Below are 25,405 nucleotides of genomic sequence, written 5' to 3'. Positions count from 1 at the left end.
TTTTTCATCACAAAACCAAAAAAGAACAAAATACTTTTTGTACACAATAAATTGCTTTAAATGCAAAATATTTTGGTCAAAAACCTAACATTTACATTATGTATTTTGTGTTAATTTTTTTTTTACAATTTTGTTCGTTTTTAAATTTTTATCACTTGGATGATTAAAAAAAACGTTTTAGTGCATTTTCATTTTAATATTTGTATTTAGGATGTAAAGGAAAAAAAGACAAAATTGCAAATTTTTTTTTAATCTCTCATTAATTTTTACACCCTAAATACCTAATGGATGGAATGTTCCATAGAAAATCTATACAGTCTATTTACTACAAATAGTTAATTTTTTAAAACTTTTTGTTTTTTGTTTGGGCAGTATAGTTTATCAGCTTATACTTTATATTTTCAAAGAAAATCATCCACAAACAACTTTTTAATTTAATATATANTAGTTAAAAAAACTTAGAATTTGGTACGAAATATAAGCACGTAAAGTAAAATTCTTGAATATTTGCGAAAATTTTTTTTTAAATATACAATATTTATAGTTTTCTTTTGTTTATTTAGAGCGTGTTTCGTTCCCACGTGGACAATTAGTCCTTTGTCACTTATGACTATGCCCATTGACATCTAAATACACGCTAAAAAGGTCACAAAAAACAAATTTTTTTTCAATTCGGCGTTGTACTATAAACAGTTTAAAAAACAACCAAAAACTCACAATCATATATGGGATCTACCAACTATTAGTTTTTTATATAATTTTTTTTTCTCCGAAATATTTTTAAAATTTATTATAAAAATGTTACATTTGGTCATTGTGCGTTTTATTCATAGAACCTAAAAATCGTCTTACACAGATGCGGAGAAAAATTGTCCACAAAAGCACTAACCTTTTTTTTTTTTTTTAATTTTAACCGCCTTGTCTACTTTCTTTGTCAGGCTATCAGAAAAAAGACGAGCTTAATTATACGACACGCAACAACACATTTGCTTAATCGTAATCAAGAATTTACAACATTGATAATCCAATTTTTTTTTTTTTTTGAAAAGTGCCTTTCGCACATCAATTTCATTTTTGTAATTGTTGGCCTCAAGAAATTTCAAAAATGATCACCACTGCAATCACTTCTAGAATCATGTTTTTAATAAATAAAAAAAACATTACAAGCTCTATTATAAATTTAACAATGTTAAAAGAAAAACAAAGGGAAAAAAACTATTTCTAAAGAATAAAGACACTCTTCAGACAATGGCATCTAAAATACTTTTTTATATATTGATACATATATATTTATATAAATTTGTCTTTAACTTACACTGTTACACTATTTTTGAGCATTTTGGCACTTTGTTCCTTGCCCTATGGAGGTGAATAAATGACACGATTCTAGAAAATACAAGAACATAACATCTTTAGCGAGGAATTTATATTTAAATTTTGATTACTCTGTTAAGCTTTTTTGAACACATAATAATAATACAATTTAATTTCTATTACAATTTTTTAAATACTGTTTTAATATATACAATATATACTTTGATTTTTTGTTTCTAATAAAAGATTATATTGAGCCTATTTTGGCTCATAACACAAATATAAATTAACTAGGATTATAACATAAAATATATTATTTAATTACAATAGTTTGTTTTAAAATTTTATTTTGATGTTTACCCTTTAAGATTGTCACTTTAACAAGTATTTTGTTTGTTTCTTGGGCTATTTCATGTTTTGGTCATAGGTATCCTAAATCGTTGTGAGTCTTGAAGGGCAGTTTTTTGTTTTTGTCTCTCTTTATCATTTGTTTATATCATTTACCAAAAAAAAAATTTTTTTTTCTTTATACAAGCACCTAATGCTATCTACAAGGAAAATAATTATACAAAGCCTTTCGATCAGATGAAATTTGTGAGAATGAAAAGGCGATGGAGGGAGAAACCCGAAAAACAATACGCTACAACCGTTTCACAGCCATTTGAATCTTCTTCCTAAATTCAAGGAAATTCAAAAGAAAAAACAAGACCTCTAGGCCCTTCTCGATAATTTATATATTTCCATTATAGTTTGAATAGTGTTCATAAAGAATAAAGAAACATCTAAGTTTAATTACCTAGTAAATTGGAGATAGTACTCTTAAAAAGGTGTTCTATACAGTGAAAAGAGGTCCATTTATAGTAATTATCAATAATAAACTATGTACAAACATTATCTACTATTTTTTACAATATTTTTTCCAAATCGTTCAATTTTTTTTTTCTTCAAAAAGGAGAAATTCAACATTTATACCAAATAACAGTTTGTACACAAATTGACTAATTCAATGTCTTCATAAATATAGAAAAGAGCATCCTTTTCGAGTGCGTACGATCACGAATCAGTGTAGACGCAGTCAGAAGGTGGTTTCGGAGCGGATGCAGCTAACAGCTCTTCCACGACTGTCACTCCTTCTCCCTCCCAGTTGTCTTTGACCTTTTTCAGCACAATATTTTACAGTTGGACTGAGGCCTTGACAGGCCAAATCAACCAGTAGATCTCCTTTTTGACCAATTCTTTTTTCCCCTCTCGGGAAGGCATTCTTATAATTTTTTAAAATTGTTTTGCTTTGAAAAATTATAAAATGCTCAACTTTTGTCAATCTTTTTATTATTATTTTTCTCAATTTATTCACTGATATATAAGTGGATTTGCATTTGGTTTTGTTTTATTTTTAAAGGTTATGTGGTGTTTTTTGTGTCCATGTCAATGTTGTGCTTTGTTTTCTACACTCATTGTTAAGTTTATGTTTTTATCTGGCAAAGAAAAACAGCACAGATAGGCAGATCAATAATGAATTTTTTATTTGGGTGTGTTTTATTTTAGAGGGTTATGTGTTGTTTGTTGTGTTTTGTGTTCATGGCAGTCGTTTTTTGTCTAATTTGTGTTATGCTTTGATCTGTATGGGCTCACGTTTGGGTTTGTGTTTGTATATGGCAAACAAAAATAACAAGAATGTAGTCAGATTGGAAAATACTTCATAAGTAGATTTGTATTATTATGAAAGGTTAGGTTATGCTGTGTTTGCGTTCATGTCTGTAGTTTTCTGTCTAATTTGTGTTTTGCGTCGTTTATATGCACATCATTGGGTTTGAGTTTGTATTTGGCAAACAAAATAGCAAAGATAAGCATACGAGACTGGAAAATTCTTCGTAAGTGGAATTGTGTTTTATTTTAAAATGTAATGCAGTGTTTATTATGTTCTTGTTGATAGTTTTCTGTCTAATTTGTGTTGCGCTTTGTTTTATATGCTCTCTTTTAGATTTGTGTTCGTATTTGGCAAACAAAACCATCAAGCATAGGCAGACAATATTGGAAAATTCTCCAGAAATGAATTTGCACTTGGTTGCGATTTATTTTGAAATATTATGCAGTGTTTGTTGCATTCATGTCAGTAGTGTCTATTTGTGTTATACATTGTTTTCTAAACACATTGTGGTTTTGTGTTTTTATCTGACAACAAAAACAATGATAGGCATATTTTGGAAAATATACTACCAAACTTATTTTGTGTATTTGTTTTTAATTTTCAGTAAATAAATTATTTAATGTATTGCCCTCCTTGCAGACAACATTCATGCTACATACATTAAATTGTTAACAATAAACATCTTTTTCCAGTACTCAAAAAGTTTGAGAAGGGCGATACAAAATAAATAATATTGCTTAAAACTTGAGCATTTTTCTTAAATATATTATAAATAATATATTAACTATATTAGCCTAATAATTCATTTTTTAAATCAATTGTTTTAAGTAGTTTTTTTCTGAGAAGATCTATTGATTTGAATAATTATATCTTTTCCTTGTCTTTAAATTTACAAAACAGAAAATTAGCTAATCTACATTATACAATGATGAGAAAATGTGATTTTTGTGTTTATTTCTTACAACAATAATTATCGATTTACATTTGTCACTTAAAACTTTTTTTTGTTTAAATTACATGTTTACATTTTATTTCTTAAAATTTACACAGTTTCGCTTTGCAAAGGGATTTAGGAACATGCTCAGGATTATTTACAATTGTGTGGAAAAGGAAGGTCGAAAAATTATTTATATATATATANTAAAATTATATATATAAAAGGTAAATGGAGTAGATCAGGAAAACAAAAAAAAGGTTTGATTGATGGTGATAAAAAAAAAGCTTTGAGTGGACAGTGGAAATCGGCAATTATCATCTTTCCTTTGATCATTCAATATTGATTTGTCTGGATGAGATGAAGAAAGTAGAAGAAAAGAAAAGCGAATTAAAATATCGGGATGAATGTGTCAAACGAACGCTACAGAACTTGGAGAAGGTTCGAGATTGATAAGCGGAGGTGGCGATGAGGACTTTACCTGTTCGGCTTTTGTCATGACCCTCAGGATATTGAGTCCGGCCAGCTTTTTGAGCTGTTCCTCGTTCCATTCCCCTGTCGCCAGAAGTGCCGCCAGCAGCTCCGGGTAACGAGAAACATCCTCAAGGCCTTCCGGAGTCCTGGGAGTGACAATTTTTAATCAAATCACAACGCTCTTGCATATTCAACGCACTCGACCCCACTTTAGCGCAAGAAAATATTGGCAAATTGTATGAAATAAGTCATTCTGGACGATTTGCAATTCAACGTTATTCCAATGAGCTTTTTAGGCTTTCAAATTTTTGACATTAATCAATTTTATTTTATGATAATAAAATCGCACATTGACTTAATTCATTAATTTCTTCCAATTCAACGAAAATACTCACTTATTTATACCGTCATATCCTGCCCCTAGGCCGACCGAGTCTTCCCCTGCTATTTTCCTTATGTGGTTAATGTGAGCTTAAAATAAAATATTAATTAAATAAATCAATTTAAAATAATTATCTAATTTAGCCTCATACCAATGACATCATCCATGGTCGCAGTGTGGTTGCAACTGATGAAGTTTGTGTAGAAGTTCACCATAACTATACCACCGTTTAAGGCCACTTGTTTGAGGATGTAGTCAGGAACATTGCGTGTAGAATTACAAATAGCAAATGCAGAAGAATGGGAAAAAATAACCGGTGCCGTAGAAACGTTTATGGCTTGCTCCATCGTCCGAAATGAGGTATGGCTTAAATCGACAAGCATACCCAACCTGTTAAGCTCCCTTACAACTAACTGCAAAATGTAATGCGATCATTATTGTCATATATGATTCTGTTTTAATTTTATTTTTGACAATAATTACCCGGCCAAAATGCGTCAAACCTTGGTTTTCTGCATCGGACGAATCATTACCGACACAACAGCCAGCCCTGTGAAATTAAATTAATAATAATGGTCTAAATTTTCAAGACGTATATTTTATACCATGGAGTGTTGCATGTATGGGTGAGCGTAAGGTAGCGAGCCCCGAGCCCGTAGAACATCCGTAGAACGCCGAGTGAGCTGCCGAGTGAATGACCACCCTCAACCCCAATTAAGCTAGCAATCCTGCCATTTTTGTGGGCTTCCTTGATGCCTAAAAATTATAAATTAAAAAATCAAGTTGATATTATTATTTCATCTTAAAACTGATTTGTACAAGTATGATGAAATATACCAAAAAATCTACTATACAACATGGATTGAGGAATGACTAAATTTGTATATATATAATATATAAAAATAATAATAATAAAAAAGCAGAGTTCTATGGATTTTTTTTGTTTGGAATTGAATTTTTAGCCAAAAATGAAATTTTTTAGCCAGACAAGTTGATTTTTTATGTTGAGAATTCTCCGGTGATGGATCTGTAATTTGATTGTGACTGATTATTTTCATCTGCCTATCCTTGTTGGGTTGATTTTTTAAATTCCTTTTAGTTATGTATCTATGCCTCAACCTGCTTATAACCCCAGTGAGGATAGGCTAACTAAAATTTTCATGATGATTTTAAAGTCTAGGAACTGGTGTTTTTTTTTTCTTAGTCTAACGAGTAGATTTTAAACTACTTTTAAGGTAGAAATTTGACATGTATTGAGTTTTTAGCTTCATAACAAGTTGATTTTCTATTGTGAGATTTCTCTGGGTTCTGTATGGGGTGATGGACCTGGTCGTTACCAATCATTATTGACTAATCCTACTTTCAGACATTTTTTGGGTCCGTACCGATGCATAGGACCCAAAAAGTGGCAAATCCAACCCATAGGTGGACCAAAATGATCACGTTTCTAACCTAACTGGTAGATTTTATACTGCTTTTAAGGTTAAAATATTAATATGAACTGAAATTCTACATTAAAAATGGAGCTTTTAAGCCTGAGAAGTAGACTTTGCGCTAATGTTAAGACTACAAAGTTTAGTATTAGTTTCTTGTCAAAAAGAAATTTTTTTAGCCTAACAAAGAAACATACACTTTTAAGGCTACAAATTTGGCACGAATTGAAAATACAACCTAATATGGAAGCTTTAGACTAAAAAATTGATGTAATACCACTTTCTACCATAAAATATAAATTTTCAGCCTGATAAGTGGATTTTACACGACTACCAAGGTCACAAATTTAGCTTAAAATTAGGTTCTTGCCTAAAAAGTGAATTTTAGCCTAACCAATTCTTAACTCGAGCCCGGATTCTTATGCAATTGCATATTCTTTTTGCTAACATTTACTATCATGATGATCAGATATTAATCTGATAAATGGTTTTACAGAAACTTATTTTGAAATGTAAATTTTATCAATTTTAATTCAGATCATATAAAGATGGGGATCCTGTGCCCATTACTCAACGACGCACAGTAACAGCTTTATAATCTAAATAAAACACATTTAATAAATTTTTGTTGTCAATAAAAAATATTTTAAGGAAGATATGTCTTGTATAATTTTAATGTAAGGTAAAAATTGATATTAAATTGTAAGATATTTATAATAATAAACTTAATAATGTGTTTAGTTGTGTGTTAAAGTTTTGTTTTATAAACCTATTGCATTGTGTCGAACTTTGTTTCAACAAACTGTCAGCTGTCTGGTCTTTATGATGTATATATAAAGAAGATTAAATTAAATAAATTGATTGATGGATGTGTGAAGAATAGACGGTCGAGGTGGATCGATGCGAGTGTGATTGGAGTGAAAGGATACACGAAAAGTAGAGATAAGTTAATTGTAAATTTTAAACGGTGTGATTGATGTTAATTTACTGTTCTTAATTTAATTTTTTTTAAAGGTTACAAGATTTAAATTTTTGTATTTTGTGAAATCGTGTATTTAAATTTTTAAAGAATTTCACGTCAGATTATAATTTAATAATTTATGACATCCACTGTCACTAGGTGGCACTCAAAGACAAAAATGCCTTAGTGTCAGTAGAGATTAAGATAAACGCAACATGGGCTTGGAGGTGTTGTAAAACCTTCCACTGCTCCATATTCTTTATCCAAGAGAGGAGAAGCCACTAAGGGCCTCAGGCTCATAAATGGACAACCATTTGCCAAGGATAGGGCATGTCAAGGGAACAATGGAAATTGATGGAAGATGTCATACCTATCCGACTACTCCCAAATATAACTTCACCAACAAGTAAAACTTTGGTGTATATTCGGTTGTGGTGTGATAGGGACAAAGGTAAATGTGCATTAATGGGCAATGTGGCAGAACAGTCGCTAATTTTGTGGTAGTCACTGATGATAATAGCGAAGATTCAAAAGCCATTATTAATGATATTTTAAGCGTTTTCTTGATCCTGGTCAGGCAATACCGAGTACTTATACCAGAAAGGGAAGAATGGGTCAAATATCTCTGAAGGTCAGTGCCTACCGGTGTACTGATAGCTCAAAAAAAGGTAGAGATATGGGAGCCTTTCCTCAGGAGGCCTTGGGGGGAATCCAAAGACTGGACTGACTAAGGTTAAGGCAATTGAACGCTGCACCTGAGAAATAGATAGACCAGGAACACATTTCAGGAATCTTCTGGCTATCTAGCCATTTTCTCTGACAGTGGCCTTATATTCATGCGAGGTAAAGGTAAAGGCATGGAATTGTACAGAATCCCTGGCAGAGGTCAGTCAGTCAATGATCCTATGACCCTGGCATGGGTCCCTGGGCATTTGGGGTAGGCAATGAAAAAGCAGTTTTGTTGGCCAAAACAGAAGCCAAAATGAATTCTCAAAGCCCCAAACCCAACTGTGGCCACAAAAAAGGATAACCCAAAAATGGATGCCTAACCAAAACTTGGTGGAGCAACACCTCAGGCATGAGTCACACCAAGATATTTATAGAAGGGCCATCCCAAAACCCTTCAATGGAATCACTGGAAGATAACCGTACCAGAACCAAGTTTCTGGATGTTCTACTGATATGGCACTACTGCCTAACTTCTGGAAGGCATATGCACTGTGTAGGAGCAAAGAAAAAATACTGCCAAGAAGAAGAGGAGGTCTCACAAGGTATTTTAAGTAATTGTGGGTGTCTATTAGGTGTAGATTCTTGCAACTAGAGAGTAAAATCAACCAAATCTTACACGTAAGAACTGCTGGGAAGGCTGCTGTCCAGTGAGTTTAAAAAAATGGAAGAGATAGATAGATCTGCTTAGGTCGAAGTGCAGAAGGCCTTATGACCACCTCTTTTATCTCTATTCCTAATCTCTTTTATCCTGGGTAATCAAGTATTTTAAAAGTGTTAAATTACAATTTAGTACGTCCACGAAATCCCCGAGTTTATATTAATTGCCCTAGGGCTTTATTGCCTGGATGGGAGTAAAGCCGGGGCTTTTTTTTCGTATTAGGCCGCAGAGGGATTTTGAATTAAATCGAAATTCGGGCCTGTGAAAGGGAAGTTGAAATAATAAAATAAATAAGGATCGGATTCTTTGTCCGGTGGGAGAGTGAAAGCTTGACAACACTGAGCTTTGTGTTAAGGCCTACCGAGCAGACGGCTTAGTCATTGTCTGACACAACCGCCACCGTCACTCCTGACTAATCCTCCACTCCAGTGTGAAATGATATCGTGACATTACTACCCTCAGACACTGACAGCAAAAGAGGTTTTTCATGAAATCCAGTTTTTCCTATGAAAGTTTTTTTGAAGGAATTCCACCCATTAGAATCGATCGTTTACAAGGAGAAAATCCCCTGAGAGATTACCGTGATTAATCGTTAATTAAAAGTGTTTGAGGGAAGAATTACCGGCCGGGTTTCTCTTTCGGACTTTAAAACCGCCCCGACGGGTTCGGAGGAGTGCAAACAGCCCTGGCAAATTCTGACAAAGCCTTAACGAAGCAAGTCTCCAACTTAGTTAGCCCACCTTCTTATGAGAACTGGGCGCCTAGGGCGAAAAACCACTCATTTCGCGCTTTTCTCTCTTGGGTCTGTTTTCCGGGCACGCTGCCGGGCCCAAATTAGGCCTCTGTTCATAAATTACCTGACCTGGTTCTTAAGAAAGAAAATAAAAATGGATAAATGCAAGCTGCGAGCTTTGTGACGGCTTAGTTTTTACATCGGCAATTTAAGGAATAAAATTCCTGGACAACAGTACTGAAGAAATTGTAAAACAAGGACTCTCTTTTTGTTTATATGTATATTTTTTTTAAACATCTGCCATATAATTAATTTCAGTCTTCAATATTGTCTCGTACGACAAAGTTCATCAGGTGCTTCTACTCCTCAAATGCAACAAAAAAGTTCGTATGAACCGTACGCAGTTATTCAACGTTTTGTTTTTTCAATTAATTAATATTTATGTAAGGTATTGGTTGAAATGAAAAAGTTAGTGTNAATAAAGTAGAAATGAAACAAAACATATAAAAAAAGAAACAATAAACATAGCGAACAACCAAAGAAAAAAATCAAAAAATTTTTACACTAAAGACATATAAAACGAAAGAAAAGGAAAAACAATATAGAAGATCTAAAACCTAACGGTAATCATTAAAAAACAAAAATGTAACGCTTTTAACGGTTTTACAACTTCTGTATTGTTTTTCCTTTTCTTTTCTTTTGTTTGTCTTTAGTGTAGACATTTCATGCAATTTTTGCTTTGGTTGATTGCTAGGTTTATTGTCTCTTTTTTATGTGTTTTGTTTCATTTTTTCTTTTTGTATTTTTTTATTAAGTTTAAGTTGGGAAATAAATATTCCCCGGGACAAAAGGTTGAATTACTAGATTAACTCCATTCTACTTTTCCTCATTTTAGTATAATATTTTTGTATTTTATTTTGATGTAAAAAAAAGAAAATGGCTTATTAAACGAAGATGTAGAGGAATTTAGTTTTTTTTGGTGAAAATTATCAATTTAGCAGTTTTTAAAAGATTACCAAAAATTAAATTGAAAATCCTAGAAGGGTGCCTACTTAAATGAAAATCAATGGTATTTTTCGGACGTTCCCAAAAATGAATAGCTCAAGAGCTAAGCAAAAGCTTTATAGATTTATAAAGAAAACCGTAGATAGTTTAAAAAAATAAACATAAAACGTTGAATAACAGCAAAAGGGTTCAGAATCGGATGGTCCATCCGAACTTTTTTATTACATTTAAGTTGTAGAAGCACCCGAAGTACTTTGACATACCAGTATCGAATCACCCTGTATATAAATGCCAACAAACAGCTATCATAACCGTCGCTCCTCGCTTTCCTTCAATATTACAATGTACACTACATTTATATAATTATTTTTTCCAATTAATTAAAAATATAATAGCGAAAACGGATCCGAAATTGCTAAACTTTTTAGGGGTTTTCTAGGTACATAGATTGTCTGGTAACTATTTTTTTTGTATTTGTGTTTTGTAGTTCAATCTCATGGTATTTTACATGTGTTCCTATTTTATTTTTTATGTAAAGTCCTCTTCGTATATTCTTCCGTAAGAAAGCAAATTCGTTATAGACTTTTTTAAAAATCGTTCCGGCCGAGCTTGGGAAATCTTCTCGGCCCTGGGACTCGCCCAATATTTGCTCTTGAGCGGCGTTTACTTTAGTCCTCGCTTGCATAAAAAGCTTTTCTCGGTCAAGTGCGAAGCGGATTAGATTTCAACTGTCGACCGGGATGTAGAAAAAAAGTTCTCTCGTAGATCCCGGAGGGAAAATCAAATTGAAAGTTCCACAGGGAAAATCAGCGCTATTTCCAAAAAAAACCCCCCCCAAAAAAAACCCGAGTAAGTTTCTGAAAATAATATATTACCCGGCAATGGATTTACAATCTGATACAAATGTTAATATATACAAAAATTAGTTCAATTTTGCCTAATCAACTTTCTGATTTTGGTCAATTCAACATCAATCAAACTCATAGGCCCACTGCTGATGACGCAACAAAGACGTCATCAGTGAGTCGTTTCACCAGGCGGTTGACGCCATAACGACCAAGAAAGATTAATACTTAGTAATATTTGTGCTTATCCTTTCAAAAAATGTAATAAAATTAACACTCACAAAGGCCTTTATCAAAAATTGGCCAAAATCACCTCATGTAAACATAAGGCTGAAAGTTCAAACTTGAAATTATAAATCTCGTATAATACTAGCCTTTAATTAATAGATTGTAAGATTGTAAGATAAAAGCGAAAAATGTAAAAAAGTGTGGGACTAAGTACACACCAAATACCAAAAAATGAGACGAAAGGCTATAGATTATTTTGATTTTTATCTACTGTCAGATATGGATAAGATTAGCCTCTGATTATTAGATTGTAAGATAAAAGTAAAAAATGAAAAAAAGGGCGGGACCAAGTACCCAGCCTTGAGAAACTCCAAGTTGAATCCAAAATGTATAAAATTCCAATAAAAATGTATAAAGTAATAAAAGACGTATAGATTTTTTGATTGTTCATAACATATCTGATTAGCCTTTAATGTTTAAGTAAAACGTAAGTTTAAAGATATAAAGATGAGACTAAAGACCTAACCTTGGTATACTCCAGGCCGAATTTGCAATAAGAGCCGAAATTGATGTGCTCAATAATTTGGATTTTTATATATTGTCATATATATAAAATTAGCTTATATTTATTAGGTAAATTTTAAGATAATGAAAAAGAGAAAAGCGTGGGAACAAAAATGGAACCTTGAGAAACTCCAGTAGATACAATGAAAAAATAAGATTTTAGCCTCTTATCAATTCCATCACTAGTCTTTAATATTGAAGTAAAATTATAAGATTAATTGATATAGGGAAAAGCGTGGGGCCTAGACCGGCGCCTTGAGAAACTCAACTTTTTAAAAATAACGCGGGAAAAATCGCGCTGATCATTTCTATTGTCAGCAACCATTTTCTATTATAATTTCGTGAATGCTAATTAATAATTAATTATTGAAGCTTGTTTTAAAATAAAGCTTGGTTTTTGATAATTTGATGGGTACTGATGAATTTAATGAAAGTGAAACGTCAATGAATCAAGAGGATCATTTCTTTTTCGGGCTCATCATCAATGACATAGAGCAATTGTTAATTATTCATGTATGTAAAAGTAAATAGCAAAGGAAAAATGTTTTTGGGCCGTTTGTAACAATTTTCGCCTTATCCCAATTTATCATAAACAAGCATAGGATTGCATACATAAAATCAGGTTTTAAGTATTTTACTGCTTCATTTTGATATATTTTATGTCATTAAATGTAGTGATGTGTTGGTTAGAGTTAAGATATAAATACTTCTGAAACACTAGACATATACAACTCTACTCTACTCTTCGAATAGCGAGATGTGACGGACCATTTCTATTAAGTCGTTAAATAGAGTTTAAAAAAAACTTTGTCGTGTTTTCAGTATTTCAAACTCTGCAATGTTTGACTATTCGGGTCGTCCCAGATGGGAATCGGGCGGGGTAAAAAACCTCTTTTCCTTGAGGGAGTGGACTGCGGGTGCGGAGTGTTTGCCGTACTCGTTCAAAGGTCAGCTGTATTCAGCGGGCCGGAGGGCACTCGAGCGTGGGTCCGTCTCTTTCCGCTCTGTCGGCCCTCCCCCTCTGAAATTATTTATCTCCATTCTCAGATCCAGTCGAGATTAATTCACGGCCCGATAATAATTTCCCGGGTATGGAAAATAGACATTGAAAGTTCCTAGTCTTAATTCTTCAAATTCGGACGGTCCAAAATCCGCCTGGTGAGGGATCGAAGTCGCCGGCGGATGAAAAAGAGATTAATCCTCCGGCCCGAATTAACGGAGTTGGAAGGGTTTTGTTAGTTTACAACGGACGGACGGGGGTGGGACGAAAAGGGGTTAATCGGCCTATTACTCTTCAAACTCGCCTCACCTCTCATTATTCGCTACCCCTGAAATACTCGATACCCGTATAATTCGGCTTAACCCCGGATTCATCACTTTCACTTAAATGGACAGAATTGAACGGCTTATAAGGAATCCAGGCAATTTATGACTTTAGAATGGATGGTTTGAATTGTTTTTTAACGATTTTAATTAAAGCAATAATTTTACTCTCAAAAAAGTTCATTTAATCAAGAAATAAAAATAATCCTTTCAAAATACTAAATTTGAGACAATAAAAAAAAACTTCTTTGATAATTTGTAAAAGAGGCAAGTGGTTCATACAGTGCCTATGGCAAAATTCATTTTTTATTATCATAGAAAAAAAAATCATGCCTGACTTGTTAAAACATTAGAGTTCGTGGGCCAATTGACCAAATAACTTGTTTAAATTAACTAAACTTTATGCAAGGTATTGGTTGAAATAAAAATGCTAGTGTCACGAGCGGGATTCGAACCCACGACCTTCGGCTCAATACGCCGCTACTCTACCACTTGAGCTATCGTGACTTCGATCCACTCGGACACCGACTTCCCATCTCAACCCCACCTTTTCGAATTTGAACAATGGCAAAAAAGGAGGGAAAATTTGAAAGGTGGGGTTGCGATGAGAAATTGGAGTCCGAGTGGATCGAAGTCACGATAGCTCAAGTGGTAAAGCAGCTGCGAATCTAGCCGAGGGTCGTGGGTTCGAATCCAGCTCGATACACTGACTTTTTTATCTCAGCCAATAACTTACATAAAGATTAATTAATTGAAAAAACTTATTAAAACAATTAAAACGAACAAGCTTAATAAAAAATGAGGAACTAATAAACAAAAGTATTTGCTTCTAATTAATAATCATAATAATCTTAAAAATAACCTTTTAATCCTACCTTAAAATTCTCACTTTTATCAAAATTACACATGGTTGTCAAAAATAATACATAGAAATGTAAGAGAACTATCGTATTTAAAAATATTTCATTCAACGCAGCAGCAGATGGGTGCGGCAGAAAAACGCATTGGTCCAAATCCATTTTGTGACATAAACATATTCAAAAGAACCGGACTCTTAAATAGCTAAAAACAACAAATAATACCGTTAACCAGACTAAAGACAAGCACAAAACTACTCGCAAAAATGGGCCAAAGATAAAACCCTTATGAACAGAGAAAAAAATTAAAACTCTAACTGATATACTTACATGAAATGCTCCTGTTAAATATCAACTTAAAAAATGGGACTATCACCAGATTGACATGAAAAGACAAAGAGAAATGAGCATATCCTACGCAACTGCCCCGCAATAGCAGAAAAGGTTATAGTGCCTTTAAAACTGTTCATAACTAGTCTCTAACCATTCTCCTGAAAAGAAATCTTTACTTAATTAAAGAACCAAAAATTTTCCAGCAAAATCGTTAGACGAGACACAGTAGACAACAGATTAAGTACTAAAGGATGTCTATCCTTAAGACTCTGTATGAAAAACCCCTTAAAACAAGCTGGGACTTCCTAATATTCTAAACAACTGGTCTCACAAAATATTCCATGCTAAGGTGGGTTCCAAACCATGAGAAAATTTCAGCAATGATGAGAAGACAGTTAAAGAGGGATCCTGTACAGTACTACCAGATAGCCAGGAATTTCTAAAAACTACTCAAGACTACAACATCAAGTCAAAACTATTCCGGAATTGCTAAATGCTCCAAAGCCCTACAGGGAAGGAAACCTTTCGTCGAGTGTTGCACCGGGTTGGCCAAAACTCAAGGGAAACTTTTAATTCACTTTTTACTTAATTTTAAAATCCGGTCCGAGAAGAACTTACAAGTAAAAATCAGAACATCCTTCTTTCATATCGATTATAGCGAAGCGGGTGTTCCGTAAGGCACCGTCCTTGGTCCCATTCTATATTCACTATACACTGTAGACATTATCAATATATGCAGACGATACCGCCATCCAATCAGCATTCTCGAAGATGATCTTAAGAAACCGCCAGGAAGGTTTTGAAGTTTAAAGAAATAGAGGACCAGACTCAACAAAACCAAATCACCTCTCGCCAAATCTACTGAAATTCTGTTCCTTTTCCAGCAACCGGTTTCGGTTACTATTTGAAATTTCACTGTTTGTGTCCTTGGAATCCCCAGAATCGACAAAAATAAATAAATAAAATAAAAATTGAACTGAACGGACGATGTGAATTACTTATAACCCTATTTGACAGGAGATCGCAACTCTACAAAATAAACACATCAGCCAAACTTCGTAACTTATAAAATGTATAAATTTGCTTGATGAAATAAAATTTCAAGTTATTTTAACATATTCTTTATAAAACTTGTTAAAAAATCATCAAAGAAAACAAGAAAATTAATTAAATTCCCTATTCGCCATGCTTGGTTCGAGGTCAGAATGAATTAATTGATAAATAAAAAAATAATAAATTATTAAGAAATAAAATATGTAGAATTAAATTATAAATAAACTAAAAGATTCAAACAGTAGAAACTTTCCGACCACGTTGATAAAAACAGTGAATTTTTGGCCTTAGGACTTGAAACAACAAAGAAGAAACTTTTCCAATTAGAGCAATTGAAGAAAACAAAGTCAAACTTGCACAACAAAGTATTATATTAAATTAAAGGCCTATCAATAAATATCAAGAGGCAAGATTGAAATTAGTTATAAACAATTCTGACCTTGCTGATCCAATTAGAAATATTTGTTAAATTGATCCTTGTAAAAAATGAAATTTAGTAATAAAAAAGACTTTTCCGATTGATATCAAAACGATTATTTGGAGATCGTGAGATGCGGTCTGGTGTGAAGTAGGTTTTAGAAAAACATATTCTTTATCGTGCCAACGTTTCGATCTTTATTGAGAACATCTTCAGGGCCTGGGACTTATAAACATTGTTTAAACTATACAAATACATGTAGGATGTGAAAAAATGAATTCGTACAGTGCTAGAAATTTTAGAAGATGATATGAAAACGTGGAGAAAAATTATGAAGATAAGAATAAATAATAAATAAGCAGAAATCATTCACATTTTTAATTTGATCCGGGTAGAAGAGTTTTATTGAGAATCTGGACAATTTATGACATAAATGGAAATCATCACGATAAAAACATTTTCCAATCAAGCCGAAGTATTAGAAAATTATTTTATGGTATTGAGACGGAAATCGTCGTTTTTTTATTATTTTTGCATTGTTATTTTCTAAAAGTTTAAACGAATATGTGAGAAATGGACTATATTTGTAAGAGTGTCATATTATGGATTATATCAGTGGATATAAGAGGATTTTTTTTTCGATGATGGGATAAAGGAGTTTCAATTGAGCATAACCTATAATATTCCAGGTTAAGTACAGATTTGAGAAGAAATTGTGATAGAAGATTACCATTATTTATTATTGACTAAGGTGGCTGTGTATATTTCCAATTGGGACGGTCACATTTTGCCTGAAAAGGCGAGAATTGCCGAGAACATTTTTCATTAATTTATTCCACCCCCGGAGTGAGTCCACGGGTGCCGGGGAGGAAATATATCCGAATTAATAACTGTAAGGAGGGCCGAACGAACCATTATAACCCTCGAAAGTTGTTTCCCTTAATAGAAATTCAGTCGGCCGTTGGTAAATCCTTTCCGCATTCGGCCAAAAACTTTCTCCGCGGGGGGCTGGCGCTGATTTAATATCCCGAGGCTTGTTTGAGATAAAAATTTAATTTACAACGGGGAAATTCAACGTTTTCCGAAACGGTTGTTAACACGAATTAAAAACGGCTCAAACGGGTGCGGCGTTGAAATCACACCGTTGCGATCATCTTCGTTTAACGTCCGGCGTCGTAAACGGCTTCATTTTTCCCAGGCACACGCGACAAGCGGGTTAAATTTATGCTTCCAGGTGTAACGGTTTTTTACAATCCTCGAGTTACCGCCACGAAACGTGCTTCGCCCTTTTATAGCTTCCACCCTCTTAATACCGTCCAATAAAAGTTGAAAATTTGTTCACGACGGATGCAATTTTAACGTGATGACAAAGATCAACACAGACCTACTTTTATTTATTACTACCTGTATTAATAAAATATACATCTCGTATTTCAGGTTATTTACATAGGTCTTGAGGGGAGTTGTTAACGATTGGTGGTCTTCCAGTTTTGTTACTCCTTGACGAGGAGGTCCCGAGGTCATATCTGCTTTAATCGGCGAACAGGATTAAAGGGATGGATTAGATGATGTAGATAGATGTAGATGTAATTTTTTCAGGGTATGGTATACTGCGCCCTTTAAGAGCTATTGCATCCCCCGTTCTCTTCCTAAAGCACATCCATCGAGTCCTATTTCATCAAGAAACTTGATTAATTGGCCCGGTTTTAGTGGTTGAAGCTCTTCTATGGTCACATTATACATCCCAAAACATTTCCTCCTGCGGGCTNGTTGTTTCCCTTTCTTTCCCATTCCTTTTTGGTGCCCAGATGTATTCGGAATTTTTGGTTAAATTCAAACCTGTATTAATAAAATATACATCTCGTATTTCAGGTTATTTACATAGGTCTTGAGCGGAGTGGCCAACAATTGTAATATTTATAAATAATAATCAATTGTAATATTTATTTAAGGATCAATTTTTTCTTTTTTTCTTTTAAGTCAAATGAAAATCGACCTCCAGCAGACGGACCCTACATGCTGTAATTTTACTTTAAATTATATATTGTGTAATGTTTATAACTTTTCTTTTTTGCAATGAAGTATTATTATTATTATTACTTGGTGTTTCTGGGCGAAAAGGCACAAAAATATCCACCGTTATCAAAATTAAATCCTCCGATCTCATCCAACTAAGAGATGTACCTACTCAACAGAAATATAAAAACAGACAGTCTATCATATCAAGAAGGTAAATATATGTACTGAATTTGATCATAAGGTCAAAAATGGTTCTGAATTGATTATGGTAAACATAGACGAACTGCAGAAATAGAAACGGAGCATCGATAAAAAATAAATGCATCTATCTACTTTGTGCCAGAACCAGGAGGAAGAAGAAAAGTGAAACCAAGAATGTGTCCAAAAAGGCTGCACAATGGGCCAAAAGCGAAAAAACAGGCATAATTCATTATAAATTTCATCATTAAACACATTAAAGTTATAATTTTGTACGTACATATGTTATCAGTTGAATTTAATGTTAAAATTGATACTAATACTACTCGGCGCTACACCCCTTGAACCATCATCTACAATGCTGGCCTGGTCTTTTTTGTCTTCCGCTCTTATCCTAAATCTTTCTAAAATTTCATCGCAGCTCTCTACCACTTGAACTACCCGGAGTAAACTTTCTTTACAGTCCTATCCTCTGGCACCTATCTAAGTGGCCAGTTTATCTGAGCAGGCTTGCTTTTTTATGACACATCATATTGGTTTCTTGTACAAAACTTTCACAGGTCGTACGAATTCGCTAGTGACCATTTTTGCTAACTGCCAAAGATTTTCTTTTGAAACGTCTCAGAAATCATGGCTCACGTTAGTAGATAATAAAAGCCGACTCTGGCACCGCCTCATTCCGCCTAATAAGAGGCCAGGGGTATTAAATGTTATCAGCAACGCCAAATTCACAATTTTTGCTTTAATTTCAGATTAACTACCAGTAAAAAAATTCTTACTTAAAAGATAATTTAATTCAAAACTCAATAAAATTGTAAAGCTCCACTTTGAATAATCACCTACATTTTCCAGTTTAAGCCGATATGCAATGAAAACTAGACGTAATCTACAACACCCTTTCTTTAATCAAAGTCATATTTTAATTTATTTTGATATAATCTGCTTTATTTTTAACGCTACAGAACACTGTCGCACAACTGATATTTAAATTTATGTCATCGAATATTTACCTCTCTCATCCCATCTTTAGGAAATATAAGCCATCGGATTAACACTATAAATATTCGTTGTAGACAGACTAAAAACTACCAGATCACTTTATACTATTTTATTTTATTTATAATTTTATGAAAAGATTTCCGTTCTCCTGGTTGCTAAAAATAAATTGCCTAGTGGCAAGTGATGGCAAGTGTTCTCAAAATCAATCGTTAAAATTATAGATAAAATCAAGTAGCATTTGTAAAGTTTTGTGATTGTCTTTATTCCAGTAAAAATACATTCCGAGTTATTAAATTATTTAAAAAAAAAAACAGTTGGCAATATAAAAATTAATAATTTTGTGAACCATTATTATCTCCATTTGAAAGAGTCTCAAGATTTTCAATTTACTTTGAACAGAGACGCTCATTGTTACTAATTGTCCAACTACAGGCAAACCGATGAAATTAATATTTAACAGAAAGTTCAATGATCGATGAAATTTGGTAGACAACAATGTAATACTAATTCGAACTGTTTATTTCACGATACAAAGACTTTCTTCCCAACAACAACGATAAGGCTGTTTTGAACCGAAAATGTTAATATATCTGGGAGAAAGAGAGAGTGCGACATGAAACAGAAAGAGAAAAATTAACTTACAGTTTGCTCCAATCGTGATTTTTTTTTTAAATTTACCCAGGGTGCTTCCAAGTCTTGGAACTGCACAGCCACTGCTCCGCTCGCTCTCGATCTCTCCAAAGGTCTAGCTTTCCGTAGGTTTAAAATCTTCCGAAACGACTAAAGTTAAAATGAATAATTTTAGTGGTGACTCTTTAAATTTTCCAGATGGCAACCCCTTGAGAAATTTTGTTGTGCAGAATTCCTGTCTCGACTTGAAATCTGCAAGCAAGAATTTTCGAGCTCGATCCTGAATTCAATCTATTCAAAGTGAGGAAACTAAAATTAATATTGTTCTTGAACAACGATATGAAATAAACGTGCTTCTGAAATAAAGTAAAATAAAATAAAATAGTTCTTACTCCAAATAATAAAAGGCAAAAAATCGGCCCAAATCCGGCCCGAGACGGGACCAAATGTTCTGCCTTGAGTTGACTGTATTTTTCGATGTTCTCGGGAGCGATTTCAATAATAATTATCAAATAAATATAAATTAAATTGGCAACAAGCGTTTCCCACTCACCTCAGGTTGAAGCTTCCTTCGGCAAACGAGGTAAAGGGGGAAAAAGGAGGGTAAGACGATCGGGTTGGGAAAAGGACCATGGACAACCCTTTCCTGGGCTTCTAGGTGTTACCTCAACCTTTGGCCACAACGATCGGCTGGCCCCAGAAAGAGAAATCCTGGTGGCTCGAACAAACAGCCAAGATAAAGATAAATTGCGTGCGAATCGAGTCGAATCAGACTGGGCACTAACGAAGACTCTTAAAGGGGGGGAGGAAATAATCGGCCCTACGTAGGGCCCCCTTTCACCTGTTCCATCTCGCACTCTCTCAATATACATTCTCATTACCAAAAAATAGGCGCGAACAATGACAATTGGTAACAGCTTCTGTTTATTACTGATATTGACATTGCATTAAACGATTACAATTAATTAAGGTTTTTAGTTGAGATGAAAAAAGTTAATGGCACGAGCGGGATTCGAACCCACGATCTTCGGCTAGATACGCCGCTGCTCTACCACTTGAGCTATCGTGACCTCGATCCACTCGGACATCAACCTCCCATCTCAACCTCACCTTATGAGTTTTCCCTCCTTTTTGCCATTTTTCATCTCAACTAAAAACCTTAATTAATTGTAATGATTTAATTGGTAAAGCGGACCACGAAATTAGTGAATTGCATTAAACATTTCTTACCAACTTATGCACATATCTAGAAATCGAAGATCCCCCTTAAAATATATCTATTTTCCATTAAATAAAAATTGAAACCAATGGGTAAAGAAGTAATTTCACCATTAAATCGTTTCAGATATGAATCCTTTAAAAATGGCAATCGATATTACAATTGTGTAAAAGGTTAAAACATTGCTTTCTGCAACTCAGCAAAATTCTTTACATATTTTTCAATAAGAAACCATGGAGACTTAGAAATGTTTGTAGCGTCATGTAAATTAACAGATCAGGCTTTGCTATTATAACTGACTTTACAAAAACGATCGATCATTCGACCACTTCCATCGCTTCCAACAAGTTCTACATATTATTCTTGAGCTTTTTGAGTTAATTATTTTACTCTAATTTATATTTGATAAAAACATCACCCAAACGTGATGTTATTTGTCAACTAGTTTGAAAAAATCCAATCCGAAATTAGCTAATTTATATAAATATTACAATATTATATTATTAGAAGAAAGAAATAGAAAAGGCTACGTTGTAGACATCAAAGAGGAGAGAAGTGTCAATTGACCATTAAAGTGAGGAAATTTTAACTTTTTTATATAATCTTTGCAGAACAGTTATGGACAGTTAAAAGAATTAACTAATCATAAAAAAAGTAGTTCGATTTTTTAAGATGAAAGCGGTTGCGAAAACGGCGCTCGACTATACAGTCACGCAATACAAACTTGCCTTGCGGAACTGTATCGTTTAGCGCCGTCTTAACCAACAAACATTAAATTTCTATAAAAAGAAAAATGGAAAAAATGGCCGTTATATGTTATGTTATAATATACATAACATTTGTATTATTTGTTGTATTTATGTTAAACAAGATAAATAAAAGTGAAATAAAAGTATCTGTACGTTTTGAATAATATTTTGTTTTTATAATATTTTGTTATATAAATCCTGTTTGTTTATTATTCTCACACTGTAACACCTCATTGAATATTCCCGACGCACTTATGTAGATTCGAAAGGATCCGGAAAATTTGCAGTTCAGTACATGTTGCCTTGAATATTTTGTATTTTTCTGGAAATAAAAATGATAACCAATGAGTAGAAAAACGAATTCATATACGTATCTTCTAAAAAATGGCAATCAAAATTTTTTATTTATATTTTTATTACAATTAATTAAGGGTTTTGGTTGATATTGAAAAGTTTTATGTCAACTAAAAACCTTAATTAATTGAAAGATAATCGGACCACGAAAACTAGTGAATAAAATAAAATTATTAGTTTATAAAATTCAGTCAAATTTGTTCACATTTTTCAATACGAACGTATCACCTACGTGGCGGCCTACAAATTTTCATATCGTAATTCGTCTTGAAAATGTTAAAATGATAAAATGATGGTGACAATTGATGGTTGATTGTTTAGCTTAGCAAAATAACATTACTTAAATATTTTCTTCTTAAAATCCACTGTGCAACGACCCGAACCATTTTACCGTATAGACCAGGGGTGGCCAAGCTCCTTGATAGTCCGAGCCATTTTTCAAAATTTGAAATTTTTCGCGAGCCGCAATTAAATACGTATTTAAAACGTATGCAAAAAAGGTATTAAATTTTTTTTACAGAAATTATATTTATTGAAAACATATAAACAAAAGTACAAAATATGTGTATTGAATTTAAATATTAAAAATTAAACACATTTATTTTATTTCTCTTGATAGTTTTTTAAAGTTGGTGAATAATTGGTGACAGCACTTCTCAGTAAATCTTTGAGATGCTGGTTAGTTAATACTGATCGGTGTTTGGATTTCACAAATTTTAAAGTGGAATAAAATGATTCACATAAGTAAGTTGTTCCGAATATTGAAATAATTCGACAAGCAGCCTTTTTTAATTCAGGATACTTCGATTCTGGTACAAATTTCCAAAATTCAGTAATCGACGTCGATTTATATTTTAATTGTAGAGCTTGATCTTCTTGCATCTTTATTAATTCTAATTCTCCAGATGCTTTTTGGGTCATAATTATATTGGAAATGGAAAACTCACCTTGAATTATGTTAATTTCAAATGGATTCAGAAAAAAATCAAGAGACGATTTAAAATATTTCAAGTCTTGAAATCTATTTTGGAATTCCGTCAATATTCCTTCTATCTTTTTATATACTCGTTGAGTTTTTCTTGTTTAATATTGGAACAAATTTTTTTAATTCGAGGGAAATGACAAAATGTTTTATTTTTAATGTCCTTTTGAAAAAGTTGTAATTTAGTTTGAAAACTAAATATACACTGTGAGAGGTCAGATATTATTTTATCTTTCCCCTGCAATTGTAAATTCAGTGTTTGCAAAAGTTACATGACATCAGTCAAAAACATTAAGTCTTGTAACCACTCGTCATCGTCTAATTCTGAATAGGTTATTTCCTTTTCTTTTAGAAATGCAGTTATCGGATCAAACAAATCTACAAAACGATTTAATACGTTGTAGTTAGATAACCATCTAACAATGCAAAATAAATTAATGTCATCTGGATGTTCTTCATCCTTTAATTCTTCAAGGAAATTTTTGAATTATCGATGATTTTTTGCATTGGTGCGAATGTAATTTACAATGTGTAACACTGTTTTCATAACATCAGGATATTTTAAATATTTTGTAACGAGATATCGGTGAATTATGCAGTGAATCGGTATGAATTGTGGAATTTGAGAATCATCTCTTAAAAGCCCAATAAGACCGATTTTTTTACACAGCATTGCCGGAGCTCCATCAGTTCCAATGCTTACAAGTTTATTAAGAGGCACATCAAAAGTTTTCATTATGGAATCTAATGCATTTTTAATCTCGACACCGCGGGTTGACTCTTGAAGTGCTAATAAATCTAATAATTCTTCTTTAACAACGAACTCAGGTGAAACAAAACGTATGAAAACTGCCAATTGCGGAAGATCTGTCGATTTAAAAGACATTTTGAAACACATACGGAACGATAATAATTTTTAAAAATATAATAGCACAAAAATGAAAAGGGAACTCGGGTACATTTATCGAGAGCCACAAATAATCCTTCAAAGAGCCGCAGGTTGGCCCCCCCTGGTATAGACAGACAGAGAATATTATGCCAAATGTGAACTAACGAATTTTTCAAGAAAGTAGGAGAGAAGAGAACGAAGAAATGTATGTTCTTGCAAGAAAAAACCTTGTTGTTGTTGACCTTTTATAGTGCAGGTTCTATCAAATCACCTAACAAATCTGATATGACTCAAACAATTTTGCGGTATTAGAATCCATTCAGATAATAACTTAAAAGCTGAAGAAAATAAATTATAATATGTACCATAAGAAGCAGGAGGGGCTGTCTTAAAAGGTTTCTTGATGGGGTACTGCAGAAGCAGTGAGCGTCTAAAAATGATCAACGTATTTAAGGAGGGAAGATAAAAGGGCGGAAGAAGGGAATCAAACACAACCCAAGCCCCGGCAATAAAAAGAAGCAAGACTGGACGATTTCACAAGCTAAATACAACAGAACAATTCAATTTTGGGATAATTTGCTCAAGGGGAATAAATGTATATGTATAAAAAGATTAATACGCTCTAGAAAAAACAAAAAAACTACAAATATAAAAACTCAATATATTATTAATAGGGGGAAAGCTTATTTAAAGAAAACTATTGTACGATACAGATATATTAGATATCAAACATGAGGTTGTAAATATTGGCAGATAAAATTATACATAAAAACATATTGACAATCTATTAGATTCATAAATTTATTGAATAATGGTAATTCGTCATCCACTCAAACTCCTCATGTTTCAAACAGTCTTCTGTAATTAGAATCGTTAGAATCCAACAATTTTGTCTGTAAGTTTGATACACCAGCAGCTGAAATATTGATTTTTTTTCACTGGGGCTTCCAACGTCTAAGTCATTTCAGCCCCAAAATAAGTCTATATTCTATTTACACTTTCAAACACTACATTCATGCAAATAAATACATTCATACAATGCACTCATTCCGTTTGGTCGGTGGAGTACTTGATATTCCTCCACCAATCTATACTTAAACTAATCTAGATTGGGGTCGATGGAGTACTTTTATAAATATTCCGCCATCGACCCCGAACACACACTCATACGCTTTCAACGTGATGATGTTATATTTCACCTTCACTCCTCGCTATTCACGCTAATAAATACATGCACTCAGACAAAACATAGACACAACACATAAGGCATATTATATACAATAAAAAAACCCTTTTTTAAAAAGATAGTTCCTACTCACAGTAAGTTGTTTTGCAACGATCCGGATTTCGAGCCTTTTAGCTCATCATCAGGTTGAAGGACTTCTACAACCACATCTCTCGACATGAATTGCCAAAGTGAACCCGCTGATACCTCCGCCAACGCGACGTTCCAATTAGCAGCTGATTTTTTTAA

At 33.2% G+C, this 25,405-nt stretch overlaps 1 protein-coding gene across 3 annotated transcripts in view; it reads right to left on the bottom strand.

Annotated features, from left to right (window-relative positions):
- Positions 1-1,482: 1,482 nt before the first annotated feature.
- LOC106667419 (dipeptidase 1-like) overlaps positions 1,483-25,405 on the bottom strand; it is a 357,350-nt gene continuing 333,427 nt past the window's right edge. For all 3 annotated transcript variants that reach the window (XM_024225054.1, XM_014395364.2, XM_024225055.1), the window contains 6 exons: positions 5,358-5,508; positions 5,236-5,302; positions 4,904-5,165; positions 4,766-4,841; positions 4,378-4,516; positions 1,483-2,469 (listed from right to left, as the gene is read on the bottom strand). In XM_024225054.1, the coding sequence (XP_024080822.1) occupies positions 2,368-2,469; positions 4,378-4,516; positions 4,766-4,841; positions 4,904-5,165; positions 5,236-5,302; positions 5,358-5,508 (797 nt within the window). In that variant the 3' untranslated portion in view covers positions 1,483-2,367. The remainder of the gene's footprint in view (positions 2,470-4,377; positions 4,517-4,765; positions 4,842-4,903; positions 5,166-5,235; positions 5,303-5,357; positions 5,509-25,405) is intronic.

The sequence above is a fragment of the Cimex lectularius genome, unplaced genomic scaffold, assembly GCF_000648675.2.
Source record: "Cimex lectularius strain Harlan isolate CLEC.00 unplaced genomic scaffold, Clec_2.1 scaffold10, whole genome shotgun sequence".
In the NCBI taxonomy this organism is placed as follows: Eukaryota; Metazoa; Arthropoda; class Insecta; order Hemiptera; family Cimicidae; genus Cimex; species Cimex lectularius.
Note: the sequence above shows the minus strand (reverse complement) of the source record. Positions and strands in the feature narration are given on the sequence as shown.